Source organism: Pistacia vera, unplaced genomic scaffold (assembly GCF_008641045.1).
Source record: "Pistacia vera cultivar Batoury unplaced genomic scaffold, PisVer_v2 Contig670, whole genome shotgun sequence".
Lineage (NCBI taxonomy): Eukaryota > Viridiplantae > Streptophyta > Magnoliopsida > Sapindales > Anacardiaceae > Pistacia > Pistacia vera.
In genome coordinates, this window is record NW_022196524.1 from 42,549 (window position 1) to 58,975 (window position 16,427).

Consider the following 16,427-nt stretch of genomic DNA (forward strand, 5'->3'; position numbering starts at 1 on the left):
CGCCCGTATGAGTGGGCCAACACATATCTGATGAATGACAAAACTAGACTCTACAATTTCCTGCAATATCTATCCTTTCACAAAAACATTGACAAATAAAGCGTTCATCATTGATTTTACAGCATTATAGCAACCTCATGTTATAGGCCTTGATGACTGGTGGAGGTTTTCATAATAATTACCATAATTAGCAGGCTTTTCATAATACTACCCCAAAGCGCGATAATCATCCTGCTCCGTTTCCCCCCCCCCCCCCCCCTCCCCCCCACCATTTATGTTCAAAAAAATTTTTTTACATTTAAAAGATGATTCATTATTTATTAGGCTCAAAATACATATTGGTTATATTTTAACAAAAAAGAAAAAGCTCATTACTTAATTAGAAAGCAATGCTAGTCCCAGAACTTGGATCATCTTTCCGAAGCTAATCACGCCGGCACTCCAGAATTAGTGCCTGCTAATTCTGACTAAGATTTGATAGCAAGATTTCTTTTGCAAGCTGTCTCCATGAGTTGATTTAATTGCGCTAAAAAAATAGACAAAGTTTCCAACTTCCACCTTTTACTTTTTCTCTTTAGCTAAATGAGACTGATTTAGCAAGAGGGCATCTGCCCTTTATCCATTAAACAACAATTTCTACCACCCAAAATTCAAATATCCAATACCTGCTTTTTTTTTTTTTTTTCTTTGTTTTGTAAATCATCATTGAAATATACTCTATTCATGGTAGATTAGCAGAATAAATAAATAGCCCATATATTTGAATGAATATAGCCATTTTCTTTTAGCTAATATCTGTTTCATACCTATTTCTTTAAGCTTAGCTTAGCTTAGCCTAGATTTACCAACTACATAGATGACTAGAATTATCAAATAGACATGATCGATATTACTTACAAGCAGCATAAATTTACAGGATGAGTGTAAATATGCGTTCAGCATATACACTAAGTTTGACCTACCGCTCTTCTGAGTTGAATTTGTTCCAAGCTTCCTGAAAATTAACAATTAAAGAAAAATTTAGATACCGACAGGTCATAAAAGCAACATTCAAAGAGGGCAAAACTGCAACTGTAACAGTATAACACACCTTGAGAAGATCAAAGACCTTCTCGCAAATGTACTTCTGCTGGATACTTGCACCTCTTTGTTGTAATTTGTCAGGGTGAACGCAAAGAGTGGCTTTCCTGTAAGCTTTCTTTACAGCAGCAGAAGTTATAACTTCAGTCAATGGAATGGGATGCCAACCACTATCAGGCCCAAGGATCTGCCAAGGAATAAAACTTGGTTAATTCAGATGCTAGCACAGATTGATTTTTACAAAAACTCCGAATAGAAAAGGTTTGGTAATTTATACATTCATTTATTTCACAAAATACTAAGATCAAAGATAGAGATTGAGGATTTTTTTCCTTCCGTTAAATAATATAGTGGCACTAAAGGAAAACCAGAATTGAAGCTTGTGCATGAAACATTTGATATGAATAACACATACATATTGCAATGTTGAAAGCAAAGCTCGTAGGTTGCCTTCCTTTCCGCTTGACCACCTCTTGACATCAGCATCCAGTGTTTCAGCTAGTCTCTGCAAACGGAAATAAATTGAAGACAATAAGCAAAATATGGCACTAGTTCAGAGTTTGAGAAATATTTTTTAGTGGAGTGAAGGTTTTACATTTCTTTCAGCTTGCTCTCTTTGAGCAAGAAGATCACGCATATTCTTCTCTGCAAGAGCTTTTGCCTACAAAAACACCAGAAGCAAGAAGTTTGTAAGAAATGGATAAGGCATTCACAAATTTTGATAAAATTAGAAGTCATACCGCACGTTCAGCAGTACGGCGATGCCTTTCTAGTCTAGCTTTACACCTCTGAGCTGTTTCACCTTCAGTCCCTTCAGATCTCTCAGTATTATATGAAGCTTCAAGTAGAAAAGATAAATGGTTAGAAGCAACAAGCAGAAGATAATAAAAATTTTAAAATATTCATTCACTTAAATATCCCATCTACAAGAAACCAACACCTGGTACTTCAAAGATTACATACCAACATAAGCTGAAGAATATGGATATCTTGAACCACTAAAGCCGGCACTCTGATATTTATGATCCTGTAGATCCTGCCATTTTCCATCAGTTAAAACACTGCCATGACTATGCATGCTACAAAACATCAATTAAGTATATACTCACATTGGATGAAATTGGTCTCAGTGTACTGTTTCTGGAAGAAGCAGAAAACTTATCTGGAAAAGTTCCACGTTCTCTCGCCTCAAAAGCAGCCCTGTCTGCCATTGCTTTCTCCACAGCACGCTCTCGAGCCTCAGCAGTTGCTCTCTCTACAGCAGCACGCTCTGCCCTCAGTCTAGCCTCCATAGATGCCTTCTCGGCTAATGATTTCTCCTTAGCCTCCGCACAAGCCTTCTCCAATCTCTCCCGGGCCTCTGCCAAAGCTCTTTGTCGAGCTTCAGCAGTTGCTCTCTCCAAAGCAGATCTTTCTGCCCTCCCACGAGCTTCAAGGATTGCTATGTCGACAGCCATCCTATCTTTCTCTCTCTCCCTCTCTCTCTCCCTCTCTTCTTCTATCCTCCTAAGACGTTCCTTTTCCAGTTCTCTCTCCCTCTCTTCTTCTCTCCTCCTAAGACGTTCCCTTTCCAGTTCTCTCTCCCTCTCTTCTTCTCTCCTCCTAAGACGTTCCTTTTCCAGTTCTCTCTCCCTCTCTTCTTCTATCCTCCTAAGACGTTCCTTTTCCAGTTCTCTCTCCCTCTCTTCTTCTATCCTCCTAAGACGTTCCTTTTCCNTTTGCGGTGACTAGCTATGCTGGTGAAGCTACGGCGCCACAGTTTTGTCAGTATGCTCTTGGGGTTATTGATAAGGAGAGCCAGACTTTGAAGATTGTACCTATTGCTTCTAATAAAGTAAAAAAAAAAAAATTGAAAAATTGACATCAAGTTGAAAATTTTATGGAAAAGGTTCAATTTTGAAGATTGTACATTTGTACCTATTGCTTCTAATAAAGTAAAAAAAATTGAAAAATTGACATCAAGTTGAAAATTTTATGGAAAAGGTTCAATTTTTATGTAAAATATTTGAGTTCTCGGTTGGCTTCCGTTGATGGATGCCGTCCATTATTTTATTTTTTAAATTTTATGGATGACCGTTCGTATGATTTAGACACCGTCCATGTAAATGACTCCTGTCTAAATAATATAGATGGCAATCCGTTGTTATTTTTGTGGACGTTCATCCAATTGTAATGAACGATCGTCCATCAAATATGTATGAACTTTCATAATTATTAGATGGTCGTTTATTCACGGAAAGCGTGTGTTGTATCCAACGTAGTTGGGTCTGACTGGATGTCATGTACGTCAATACAAAAATTTGGTATAAATTATCGGTGTTTATAGTATTATTGATTTTACCATTAGAATTTTAGAAATAAAATTTTAACTAAATGCACCAAAAAAAAATTGATATATTGCATACAAAAATCGTTAGAATATATTTTTAATTTAGAAATATTTACATTATCTTTAAAATAATAAAGATAAATGAATTAAAAATATTTTTTTAAATATTTAATAATGATGGTTTACATGGATGTGCATTGCTGAAAGGGTTTAAGTTTAACAAAGACAATTAAAAGTAAAAATTTCAAAAAGCCCCTCTAAATTCGATTAGTTTAATGAGACCCAAAAGATAACCGGAACTTTCTTTATAGTACCCGTATTCTAACAACTCCATCCAAGTAAATACTAATGTACCCACCGGCCACCACTTTCAGTCATAAAGTCTCTGCAAATTCCACACTTTTTCACTATAGTGCTTCGAAATTCGAAGATTTTTCGATTTTCTTCCTCAAAACAGGTAAAATTTCATGCATTATTGTTTCTTTTGAGTAGTTTTCTTGGCAGTTTTGTTTATGAACCCTTTCATCTATGCTATTGAATTGTTTATTTCTGTTTGTTATCTTCAATGTTTTAGGGTTTAGAAGCCTTTGAAGGTGGTAAGGATTGGACCCTTTGATTAATTTTCTTTATGGAACTCTGGTTATGTGCTTAAGAGATTATTGGAATTTGTTTTGTAAATTTATGTATTATTTTCATTCTTTCATTGCGTTTGATGATTCTGAGTATACCCATGTTTTTGTTTTTGGGAAAGAAATGAAATTATAAATGTTGAATAAATAATCTTTTCGGTTTCGTATGATGAAAACTTGATAATGTACCAATCAACACAACTCAATAGGCAATATTAACAACCACCAATAAAAATAACTAAGCAAACCATACAAGTTATCCACGAATGAGACCCAAAATTTAAATCAAGAATCAAGACTAGTAGAGCACTGTACTGGTATTGATCACTTGGAATGTGAGCGTAAACGGAGCTTGTTTGATCATCTAATGATAAAGTTGATTATCAAAGCCCTAAGGCCTGGTTCTTTATCTTTGGCTACTGTCTTTTTCTCTCCACTTTCTTTGTTCTTTTTCTTCACGTGTATTATACAACACTCACTCGCTTCCTTTTTTATTTGATCTTTTATTTTGGTGTAAGCCTTAAACATATGTGGTGGCCTGCTAAGTTCCCCTTCCGCCTCTTGTGGTGAGCTCCATCATACACAATCTGCTTGTACTTTCAGGTTTTTCTTGGGAAATGGCTTTGTATCATATCTGGCTCTTTCTTAGTTGTATTAATCTTCTCAACCAGCCATATCTTTATCTCTGGCACAGCACTGATCCAATGATATCAAATCATTGTGCTTGGATTTTGAATTAAAAATATGCTGTCACAATACACAGCATGTTTTCCTGTTTCGAGCCCAATTCCCAAGGGATTTTTCTTATCCATTGCCTGTCTTTGCTAGCTTCATTCACCACAATATATGGTAGACAAAGCAACACACTTTTGTAGCTTAAATTTCCATTAACCCCTGCCAAGGTCATCCAATACCCTAGAGTAGATAGACTCAATATCGGCAGCTACAATTGCATCTTTTTAACTCTGAGATATCTAACGATCCTTTTAATTGCTAGCCGATGGTTTTTAAGATTAGAGAAAAGCTTTTGAAAAATCCAACACCATGAGATTTATGGCCTTGAATTTACCATGATATATGTTCAATTACTGATTATTGATATGCAAGGAACTCTACTTATTTATTCTTTTTTTTCTCACCTGTAGGATATTGTTGTTTGCTAAGCCTGAAATGGTTCAATAGGGGATAACAACAAACTGATTATGCATTACTCATGTTGAATAATTTGTTGGGATGATTAATTGGGGTGATGTGATGAAAGTACAATTATACTTCATATTGCCTTCCTATTGAAGTATCCGTGAATTCTGGCTTTTCATTATATCATTTATATGTGTGCTTATTTGCTTCTGGGGTTGGTTTTTATTGTTGTCTTTTTAGTGATTTTGTTGCTCTCGGAATATCTCATTTATACCCTGGTGTTTTAAGCACCATTTGAGGTTGCCTGGGAAACAACTCTGGAGTATCAATCACATTTCACTTTATTGTTTGTGTATTTGTTCTTCTGTTAAAAAAGAAAAATGAATTTTAGTGTTCCTTATTATTCATGGTTAACATGCTACCTTTTTGGGAAAGTGCAATTTTAATTTTAATGTGTGATTGTGATTGTTTGATTCAGAAGTAGCAGAGCACTCGGCTTTCCTCTGTTTATAGATCTGTGTGCACATGCAAAATTTGCCAATTCTGCTCTATGTTTACCAGTTCCAACTTTGAGTCATGGAGACTTGTTAGTTTATGCAAAATCTGAAACTCAGTAATGTTTTCTTTAATTGGATCTGAAAATAGGTCTCACTTTTCTCATGTTTTTACAGGGTTTATGGTGAACTTCTAAATGTTGGGGAGGAGCTTTGGGAGGAAATGTTACCATTACAAATGGGTACTCGATTGTACCAGCTTCTGGGGTTCAAATCAGATAATTGGTATGAAGTGAAGATATCGTATCCAGCTTCTGTATGTGATTTTCTTTATGTATGTTTTGTTGCTCTTTGCTGCATTCTCATTTTGAAAACTTATTTCTGGTGTTCTGTATCTGCTTGCTTTTCATTGCAACTGAAGAAAGGCAACTTCGACTTGAGTTTGAATCAGAACAGAAGGTTATTGAATACTGAAAAGTTGATATTCAAGACTGATAGTCTTGATGTGCTCAATGTATGTGACGAAGTTTGTGGATGCAATCTTGTATGTTTTATGAGATGATCTCAAAGTTTTGTCTTGTGCTCCGGGTGGAATATATGTTTTAGTGACTGTGGAGCCTGAGGGGACTGTTGCAATACCACTGCCACATGTACAAGAGAGGGTGTTTATCATTTTTAATATCGGTAATATTCAGTTAATTTATTCTATCATAAATTTGTGTTCCACTGTTGCATAAAAATTTGGTTAAGCTATCCGTATTTGCCCTTGACATATTTTAGAAATGGTGATCCGTCTCTCTCGTCATGTTCTGTGAAAGAAGTTCTAACACTTCGTATTTCTGTCATGATCCCATTTCAGCTTTTTGTTCCATTATAATGATGCTGATTCTTTTATTTGCATCCTTAATGATGATTTCATAAGTAATCGTACAAAATTCTACCAAAACTATAAGATCAATATGTCATGTCGAGGCTCCTAAAATGTTGAAAAAAAAGTATTGCCATTCTGGACTAGCTTCTAATAATAGTTGAAAAGATCTAGGTTCCTTCATTCCGAATATGTTTTCAAGGAAAATTTTAGTACGACTTTCACTGTAATTTATCAATAAAGAGACAAAGTTATGTTTGTTTTCTCGGGCGATGTCCCTTCGATAACTCGTTCCCTTGCCATCTGACTGCCCTCCCTTTTACCTTCCTACTGGATATAGCCTTTGTTTATCTTGTTTCTGTCACAGCACTTTGTGAAACGCTTTTGTTTTCCAATCTCCATTCATACTCTATGGTACATCGTAAATCACCATATCTTGAATTAATTAAATAGTTCTGTTCTTTTTGACAGTTAGCGATGAACTATTACTGGGCATCCCGTACAGAGCTTGGACGTTGTTGTCTTCATGTTGATCAATTTGGTATCGGCGTTCATTTTTCCTCATTTTCTTCCATACTATTTGCTGCTAAAAAATGAAAAAATTGGTGCCGGTTGCTCAGTATATTTCCAAGGAATCTGATGGATACCTCCACTAGAACTCTTTACTTGCAACGCAACTTCCAAACAATTCACACAAGCACAGCAACACCAGACGTCACGTACATCAATATAAACCAGAGCAATAACCAATATAAATCAGAACAATAACCAGACAAGGGAATGCAAATACGATTCTATTAAAAGTTAAGAATTATGTTCAACAGACCCAAATAACAACTGGAAACAAAAAGACAAAGATAAGCTGGTCTTCGATGGCCAGCACCTCCCAGGACAGACCAATACACAAATTTCAGAATGTTGTCCCTCTGCCCATTCTTCCCGTTTTATTCTAACACCCAAATCCTAATCCTAACTAACTACCTAGCCATCTGTCTCAATGCATTTTCTGCCTAGCCACTTGTCTCAATGCCTTTTCCCCCTTTTCCCCCTTTGTCTTGTGCCTTTGCCTTGCGTGTGTACCACTTTGAAATGCAGGGTCCATCATTACCCTTCCCAAGAAGTGCCAACTTGTCCTCAAGGTGGAAAGATGGGAACTGATGGCAGATAGCTTCACAAGGTTCCCAAGTATTGTCAAAAGTTGGCAGGTGTTTCCATTTGATCAAAACTTCATAGGTGCCATCAACCAACCGTCGTTTGAGCAGGGCCTGTTCGAGTTCCACCTGAAGCACCATATCGCCAGCCAAAAAGGGTGGAAGAGGAAGTGGAGTGCGGAACTGGATGTGAAGTGACCGATTAGTTTGCGATACATGGAAAATGTTGGGGATACGAGCAGTGTCCGGAAGTCTCAATCGATAGGCCACAAGACTAGGGGTGAGCGGTTCCGGGTACCCTGCACTTTTCCGGGGAACCGGAACCGGAACAACACGTACAGGTTTCCAAAAAAAGGAACCGGAACCGGAACCGCACAGTACAGGTTCTTCAATTCAAGGAACCGGAACCTAAAATGCAGGTTCGGTTCCTTTCCAGGGTACCCTGTAAAAAAAATCAATACCCCCTATTAGTTAAAAAATAACAAACAAACACCTTAAAGTTTTACAAATACAACCCTAACAAATTTTCGTTATCATTTTCTTGTGTCCATGGAACTCATAACCTGTAATCTCTAAGCAACACTTGAATTCAATCAATTCATCCACAATTCACATAAAATTCGTCAATCAAAACCAAAACACAAACAATTATTCATCACAATTCACATAAAATAACTTCACAAAATCATTTAACAAAACAACAATTCTTAATAATAATTACTAACATGCCATTTGCCAGGGTCTATTGATTAGTTAATAAATTATTAATATTTATTAATTATTAATTTAAGTTATAATTGGTTAATGGGTATTTATAATTACCAATATAATTTAGTAAATTTAATATTAGAAACAAGTAATGTTATAATTAATAAGTGATCATACTACAATGTAAATTGTAATGTTATAATAATTAAGTGATCATACTACAATGTAATTGTAATGTTATAATTAATTAAGTAATATATTATTTAATTATATGTAAATTTAATTAATTAAATTGTAATCATTTAATTAGTATTATAATAGTTTATAATAGAATGTTATAATTAATTAAATAATCATATCATAAAATTATAAATAATGTTATAATTAATAAATTTATAATAATTCGATTAAAATTGTGCAATTACAAATTAAATATTATATATAATGTCATAATCAATTAAGTAATCATTTAATTATGTAATGTTATATTAATTATATGATCATACTATAATAGTTAAGTAATGTTATAATGAATTAAGTAATCATATCAATCTAATTTAATATTATAATTAATTAAATTTCAATCATTAATTAATATATAATGTTTATAATGGAATGTTATAATTGATTAAGTAATCATATTACAAATATAAAAGTAATGTTATAATTAATTAAATTTTTAATCGTTTAATTAAGTAAGTAATAGTATAGTAAATTACTAATGTTTATAATGTAATGTTATAAATTCATACTAATAAGTAATTATGCAATCATTTAACATATAATGCTATAATTAAGTAAGTGATTATAATATAATGTAATATAATAATATTATAATTTAATGAGTAATTATTTAACTATAATGTAATGCTAATTAATGTTTATAAGGTAATGTTATAATAATTAATTTCTTATCATTTAATTAAGTATTGTGCTAATGTTATGTAGTAAATTAATCTAATGTTAAAATATAATATCATAACTTATAATCAATTAAGTATTATTTAATTATGTATGTTATATTAATTATATGATCATACTATATAGTATAATGTAATGTTATAATGAATTAAGTAATCATACTATAAATCATAATTTAATATTAATTAATTAAATTTCAAATCATTTAATTAATATATAAGTTTATAATGGAATGTTTAAGATATTAGTAATCATATTACAAATATATAAAGTAATGTTATAATTAATTAAATTTTTAATCGTTTAATTAAGTAATGTAATAGTAAGTAGTACTAATGTTTAAATAATAATGTTATAAATTCATAACTAATTAAGTAATTAGTATCATTTAACTATATAATGCTATATAAGTAAGTGATCAAATATAATGTATATAATAATATTATAATTTAATTGAGTAATTATTAACATAAAGTAATGCTTAATTATGTTTATAAGGTAATGTTATAATAATTAAATTTCTTATCATTTAATTAAGTATTGTGCTATATTTATGTATGTAAATTAGTAATTACTATGTTTAAAATATAATATCATAATTCATATTAATTAAGTAATTATTTAATTATGTAATGTTATATTAATATATGATGATTACTATAAATAGTATAATGTAATGTTATAATGAATAAGTAATCATACTACAAATCTATAATTTAATATTATAATTAATTAAATTTCAATCATTTAATTAATATACTAATGTTTATAAGGAATATTATAATTGAGTAAGAATATTACAAATATATAAAGTAATGTTATAATTAATTAAATTTTTAATCGTTTAATTAAGTATGTAATAGTATAGTAAATTACTAATGTTTATAATGTAATGTTATAAATTCATAACTAATTAAGTAATATATAATCATTTAACTATATAATGCTATATTAAGTAAGTAATCATAATATAATGTAATATTATAATTATTATAATTAATTGAGTAATTATTTAACTATAAAGTAATGCTTAATTATGTTTATAATGAATGTTTATAAGATAAGTTATAATAATTAAATTTCTTCTCATTCAATTAGTATGTGCTAATGTTTATATAGTAAATTAGTAATTACTAATGTTAAAATAATATCATCTCATAATCAATTAAGTAATTATTTAATTATGTAATGTATATTATTTATAGATCATACTATAATAGTATAATGTATGTTATATGAATTAAATAATCATACTATAAATCTATATAATATTATAATTAATTAAATTTCAAATCATTTGATTAATATACTAATGTTATATAGATAGAATGTTTAATTGATTAAGTAATTATATTATAAATATATAGGAATGTTATAATTAATTAAATTTTTAATCGTTAATTAAGTAATGTAATAATATAGTAAATTAGTAAATTGCTAATGTTTATAATGTATGTTATAAATTCATATAATTATGTAATTATGTAATCATTTAACTATGTAATGCTATAATTAAGTAAGTGATCATAATATATAATTATATATAATATTATAATTTAATTGAGTATTATTTAATATAATGTAATGTTTATTAATGTTATAATGAAATGTTTAAAGGTAATGTTATAATAATTAAATTTCTTATATTCAATTAAGTATTGTGCTAATGTTTATATAGCAAATTAGTAATTACTAATGTTTAAAATATAATATCATAACTCATAACAATTAAGTATTATTTAATTATGTAATGTTATAATTAATATATAATATACTATAATGTAATGTATAGTGAATTAAACTATTAAATAATCATACTATAAATTTTAATGTAATATTATAATTATTAAATTTTTAATCATTTAATTAAGTTTGTACTAATGTTTATAATAAAGTCAATTAATTAAGTAGTAAACATTAAAGTAATGCTATAATTATTTACTATAAATCAATAAGTAATGTTATAAAATTATAATTAATTAAGTAATCATTTAACATAATGTAATGTTATAATTGATTAAGTATGTATTTAACTAGTAATTAAATTATTAATGTTTCAATTTCATATATAATTAATTAATACTAATTTATAGATATACTTAGAACTGATAATTGAAGTAAATAACTAAATATATTACTCAATCAAATATACTATTTTATTCAAAAATAATCTTTTAATAACATTAAAAATGTAAAACACTTATTGGATCATAATTCCAATTATTCACTTAATTGATCAAAACTTTAATATTATGTATTATAATATATTAAAGCTTTTAATTGGTGTAATTTATATGTAATAAGTATAATTGTATTCGTAATTTATTTAATTGGTTCTTTAAAAATTTAACTTTTTCTATTTTAAATTTTTTTATATGTAAAATAATAGAAACTCCCTATTATTTACATTTCACAATATTTCATCTATAGTCCAGGTTCCAAAATAGGTTCTAAAAAGGTTCCAAAAACAGGTTTCACCAATATAGGTGTCAAAAACAGGTTCTAGCAAGGCAGCCGGTCCACACAATGCAGGTTCCAAAAACAGGGTTCCAAAACAGGTTCCAAACAGGGTACCCTTTTTACAGGTTCCGGTTCCGGTTCCGGTTCCTCCGGGGGTAAGAACCGGAACCGGAACCGCACAGTAGCGGTTCCAAAAAATTGGAACCGGAACCTACCCGCACAGTGCAGGTTCTGGGTAGGTTCCGGTTCCGGTTCCGGTTCCGGTTCCGGTTCTTACCCCCGGTTCCGGTTCTACCCGCTACCCGTGCTCACCCCTACACAAGACCAACTTTTGCTAACACCTCATAGGGACCATAAAACATGGGGCTAAGTTTTTCATTAGGCCTTTGTGCCAAGGATTTTAGACAATATGGTTGGAGTTTCAAGTAAACCGAGTCCCCTTCTTCAAATTGAACAGCCCTCATCTTTCCATCCGCTTAGGCCTTCATGGATTCTTAAGCCTTAGACAGATTTAATTTGAGTTCATCTAAGATGTGGTTTCTCTCTATCATCTGGTTATCCACTGCCTCAACAACAGATGCATGTTCAGAGCAGCTGATAAGGGCTGGTAGGTCTTTGTCGTACAAGGCCCATAATGGAGTCATACTTGAGGACCGATTGAAGTTCGTTTTGAACCAATATTCTGCCCAACTTAACAATTTAGGCCATTGTTTTGGCTGTTGTCCGACAAAGCACCGTAGATATGTCTCAACACACCAATTGACTACTTCGAATTGGCCATCTAATTGGGGGTGGTAAGTTGTGCTCATGTGAAGGTTAGTACCGAATTATTTAAACATTTCCCTCCAAAATGTACTCCTGAATAGCCTGTCCCTGTCCGAAACAATTGTTCTCGAAAAACCATGCAATTTTACAATATGCTGGAGAAATAAATTGGCTACCTCAAGTGTTGTGTAAGGATGCTGAAGAGGAATAAAGTGGTTGTACTTTGTTAGTTGATCAACCACCACCAATATTGTATCAACCCGATGGGTTTTGGGAAGGTCGACGATGAAGTCCATCAAGATGTCTTCCCACACTTGTGTCGGTATGGGTAAGGGTTGTAATAGGCCAGCTGGTTGGAGGTTATCATATTTATTTTGTTGGCATATAGAGCAGTTGTGAACAAACACTTGGTTGTCCCTCTTCATGTCTTCCCAATATACAACTTGAGATAGTCATTTGTAAGTGCGGAAGAACCTAGAATGACCCCCCATGGGGCTTGAGTGGAACTCTTGAAGAAGCAACTGAACTTGTGAACTCGATCGCAGTTAAACGAGTTGATCATCAAAAAATAACTGATGCCCTACCAAACGAAAGTGTGGATGCCTTTGAGGATCTGTAATCAAATCCCGACTGATTTTGCTCAACTTCTCATCCTGACGGATGGATTCTTCCCATTCATCTCGACTACCAAAATAGCAAGTAAAGATTGCGTTGCATTCTGCCTATTCTACTCTCCTGGATAAGGCATCAACCGCCTTGTTTTCCAGCCCGGGTTTGTCTTGTATCTCAAAATCCATGCCTATATGCTTGACTATCCACTTCTGTTGATCTTCCCCAAGTAAGCTTTGATCATTCAAGTAGTGAAGGCTTCATTGGTCGGTTCTTATGACGAAATGCTGTAACACCCACATTAAGGTACGTAATTTTACTTATGCCCTAATACCCTTAGTTGGATTTCTTTGGAGTTACCATAGACAAATGTGAAGAAAATTTCTTAAAACTTCATTAGGGGTAAAATGGTCTTTTCACTCATAATTAGTTGAAAAAGTGGGAAGTGAAATGAAGCAAAATAATGTGAAGAAGATAATAAAAGTGAGGGTATTTTAGTAATTGACTGAAAGACATAGATTGAATTTCTTAGAAAGTGCAAGGGCAAAATGGGAATACATGTTTATATTATTTGATATAAGGCTTTATTTGAGGAAACCCTAACATACCCTCATCCCCTGTTCACGCCACCTTTATCCCATTTTCTCTCAATTTTCTTCACTAAATTTCAAAGGAAAATCATAGGATTTGGCTTGGATTTGTGGAGATTTTCAATCCTAAAACATCCTAAGGTAAGATTCTAGCAAAAGGAGTGTGATTAAACTTTAAAGTTTTAAATTCTTATAGTTTTTATATGATATAGGTCCAAGAGGAAGAGATTTAGAGCAAAAAGGAAGTGATCTTACATATTTAAGGTAAGCAAACCTAATTTGAACCTTGATTTGAGCAAGACTTGTGTTGAATGAATTTTTGCATGTTTGTATGTGATGGTATGAGAGAATTATTGACTGTTTTTTATGTATAAATTCTAGCCAAGAGAAGTAGTGTATAGTTATGTGATGATTTGATAAAGTTGTGGAAGATTTTGTATTGAAATTTTTGGAGTGTAAAGAAGTGATGAAATCGGCTAGGTTTGATAACTAAGTTAGTGAGTTTTTGGCTCACAATTTGGTGGAATTAGAAAGTTGTGGAAGTATAGCCAACATGGTAGTTGCATGTGCATATGAAGTGTTTGATGAAAATCCAAAGAGAAAATACATGCATGAGTTGGTTAAACCCTAATGAAGAAATGGTTAGAGAAAGGCAAGAATTGAAGTAAGAAGATTATGTATGGGCTTAACCAAGTGTAAATGTTAGTATTCAAGGGTGCATATTGTTTTGCCAAAATTTAGAATATCACTTGGTCATGTTAGTTTCGTGAGAGAAATGACCCTTAGTGCTTGGTTCTAGTACTTGAACCCTTACTACTTCTTGAATAGAACATGAAAGTGTTAGAGAAGAATTGCAAGTTAAAGTGTTATTTTGATATGGCAATTGTGATAGTAGAGAATGGTAGAATATGTCATGACATACCATTATGCCATAATGAATTTGCAAGTTTGTATATGTGAATTTGGAAAGCATATTAAAGAATGAGCTTGATCATGCATATATTGTGCACATGATTATATATATAGCCTTGATTTAGGGGGTGTTTGTCTAAGTTTATAAGCTGGTCAAACTAGCTTATAAGCTCTAAAATTAAGTTGACCTGTTTGTTTATAAATTTTTTGGGGTTATAAGTTAGGCTTATAAGCAAAAAAAAAAAAAAAAAAAAAAAAAAAAAAAAAAACAAAAAAATAAAATAAAAAAAAAAAAAAAAAAAAAAAAAAAAAAAATCTCCCTAACTTATTATTATTATTATTATTTTGCTTATAAACACTCTGCTTATAAGCTAGTTTGACCAAGTATATTACCATATTATCCTTGTTTAATTTTAAAATTTCATAGTATATCCTTGTTTAATGTAGTACCTTTTTTAGTTATTTTATAATAAATTGTTATAAGCCATATTTTACTACACACGTCAACTACTTATTAATCACTTATAAGTACTTTAACCAAATACGTAATTGCTTAAAATTTCAAATGCTTATAAGCACAAATTAGCTTATAAGCACTTGTTGCTTATAAGCTAATTTTCATAAGCTCAGACAAACACCCCCTTAGTAAATGAGAATATGTTAGCAAAGAATGAAAAAGAAAGAAAAGAAAATGACTAGTAATTTCCTTTTAAGCTAATATGCAAATATGTATATTTTCTCATTTACTAAAGAATACAAGTGTAGAATTTCCATAGCTTGGAAATTCATGTTAAAATGTGTATAATATCTCTTTCTATTCTCTTTCTACATCATGTTATGATATAAGGTTTTTGTGATGGGGAACCCGTGAGTGACAAAGATGCCCACATACACGCCGCCACAAGCGAGCGACATTAGTAGAGAGATACATTATTTGTACAGTCCATGTGCAGTGTATGTGGATGAGGATTGTACCCAGTAGAGCATACCTACATGCACGCCGCCACGAGCGAGCGACCACAACAGAGAGATACAATACTTGTACAGTCTGTGAGTATACATGTAGATGAGGAGTGTACCCACTCACATGGTCAGGGTTCCAAATCCATGCATCAACCTAGTCCGATCAGCAAACCAAAAAGAAGAAAGAAAAAAAAAAAGAAACAGAGAATAAAAGAAAGAGATACAACATAAGAGACAGAAAACAGAAAAGAAAAGGAAGTTCTTTTCTCAGAAAAGTTTATTATTCTGCATGTGTATTATGCTACTTACGTGCTTCAGTATTTCTTATGTGCTCAACGAAGTACAATTTTATTCATTGTTTTTGCACGTTGGTGAGTAGCAAATCAGAGTATCAGAAAAGAATGCAGAATATCAGAAAAGAATGTAGAATATTATCAAAGAATGAAGTGAGAAAAGGAAATCAGAACATGAGTAACAGAGAAAACACAATAGTGCAGTTTGGTTTACTTACTGAGCAATTAGTGCTCACTCCGTTATTTTACTATTTTGTAGGTACTAAATGATTTACGACTGGGTGGGACGTCAAGAAGCGGAGGAGTTTGGCAGTACTATTCAAGATTACCTTGTGCTTACTAAAGTATATCAGTATTTTGTGTATATATTTATATGAATTAAAATTAGAATTTTCGGATTTTACATTATGTATATATGTTTATAAAATTATTTAGTGGATTTTATCTTATATTTCTCAAAGAAGTACTAGCTATACAATATATTACAAATGTCGTCTAAGAAGGTAGTGTTTCCA

General features: G+C 31.7%; 1 protein-coding gene and 1 pseudogene across 1 annotated transcript; one reads left to right on the top strand and one right to left on the bottom strand.

The window, feature by feature from the left end:
• Window positions 1-731: 731 nt before the first annotated feature.
• LOC116112911 (auxilin-related protein 2-like) lies at window positions 732-3,787 on the bottom strand. The gene is made up of 8 exons (XM_031399025.1): window positions 3,764-3,787; window positions 2,190-2,807; window positions 2,044-2,116; window positions 1,821-1,918; window positions 1,676-1,741; window positions 1,496-1,585; window positions 1,091-1,267; window positions 732-994 (listed from the first exon to the last, which is right to left on the bottom strand). Exons 1-8 carry the CDS (start codon window positions 3,785-3,787, stop codon window positions 959-961), a joined length of 1,182 nt encoding a protein of 393 aa, XP_031254885.1. The 3' UTR covers window positions 732-958.
• On the top strand, window positions 3,759-7,889 carry LOC116112912 (annotated as a pseudogene).
• Window positions 7,890-16,427: the final 8,538 nt, after the last annotated feature.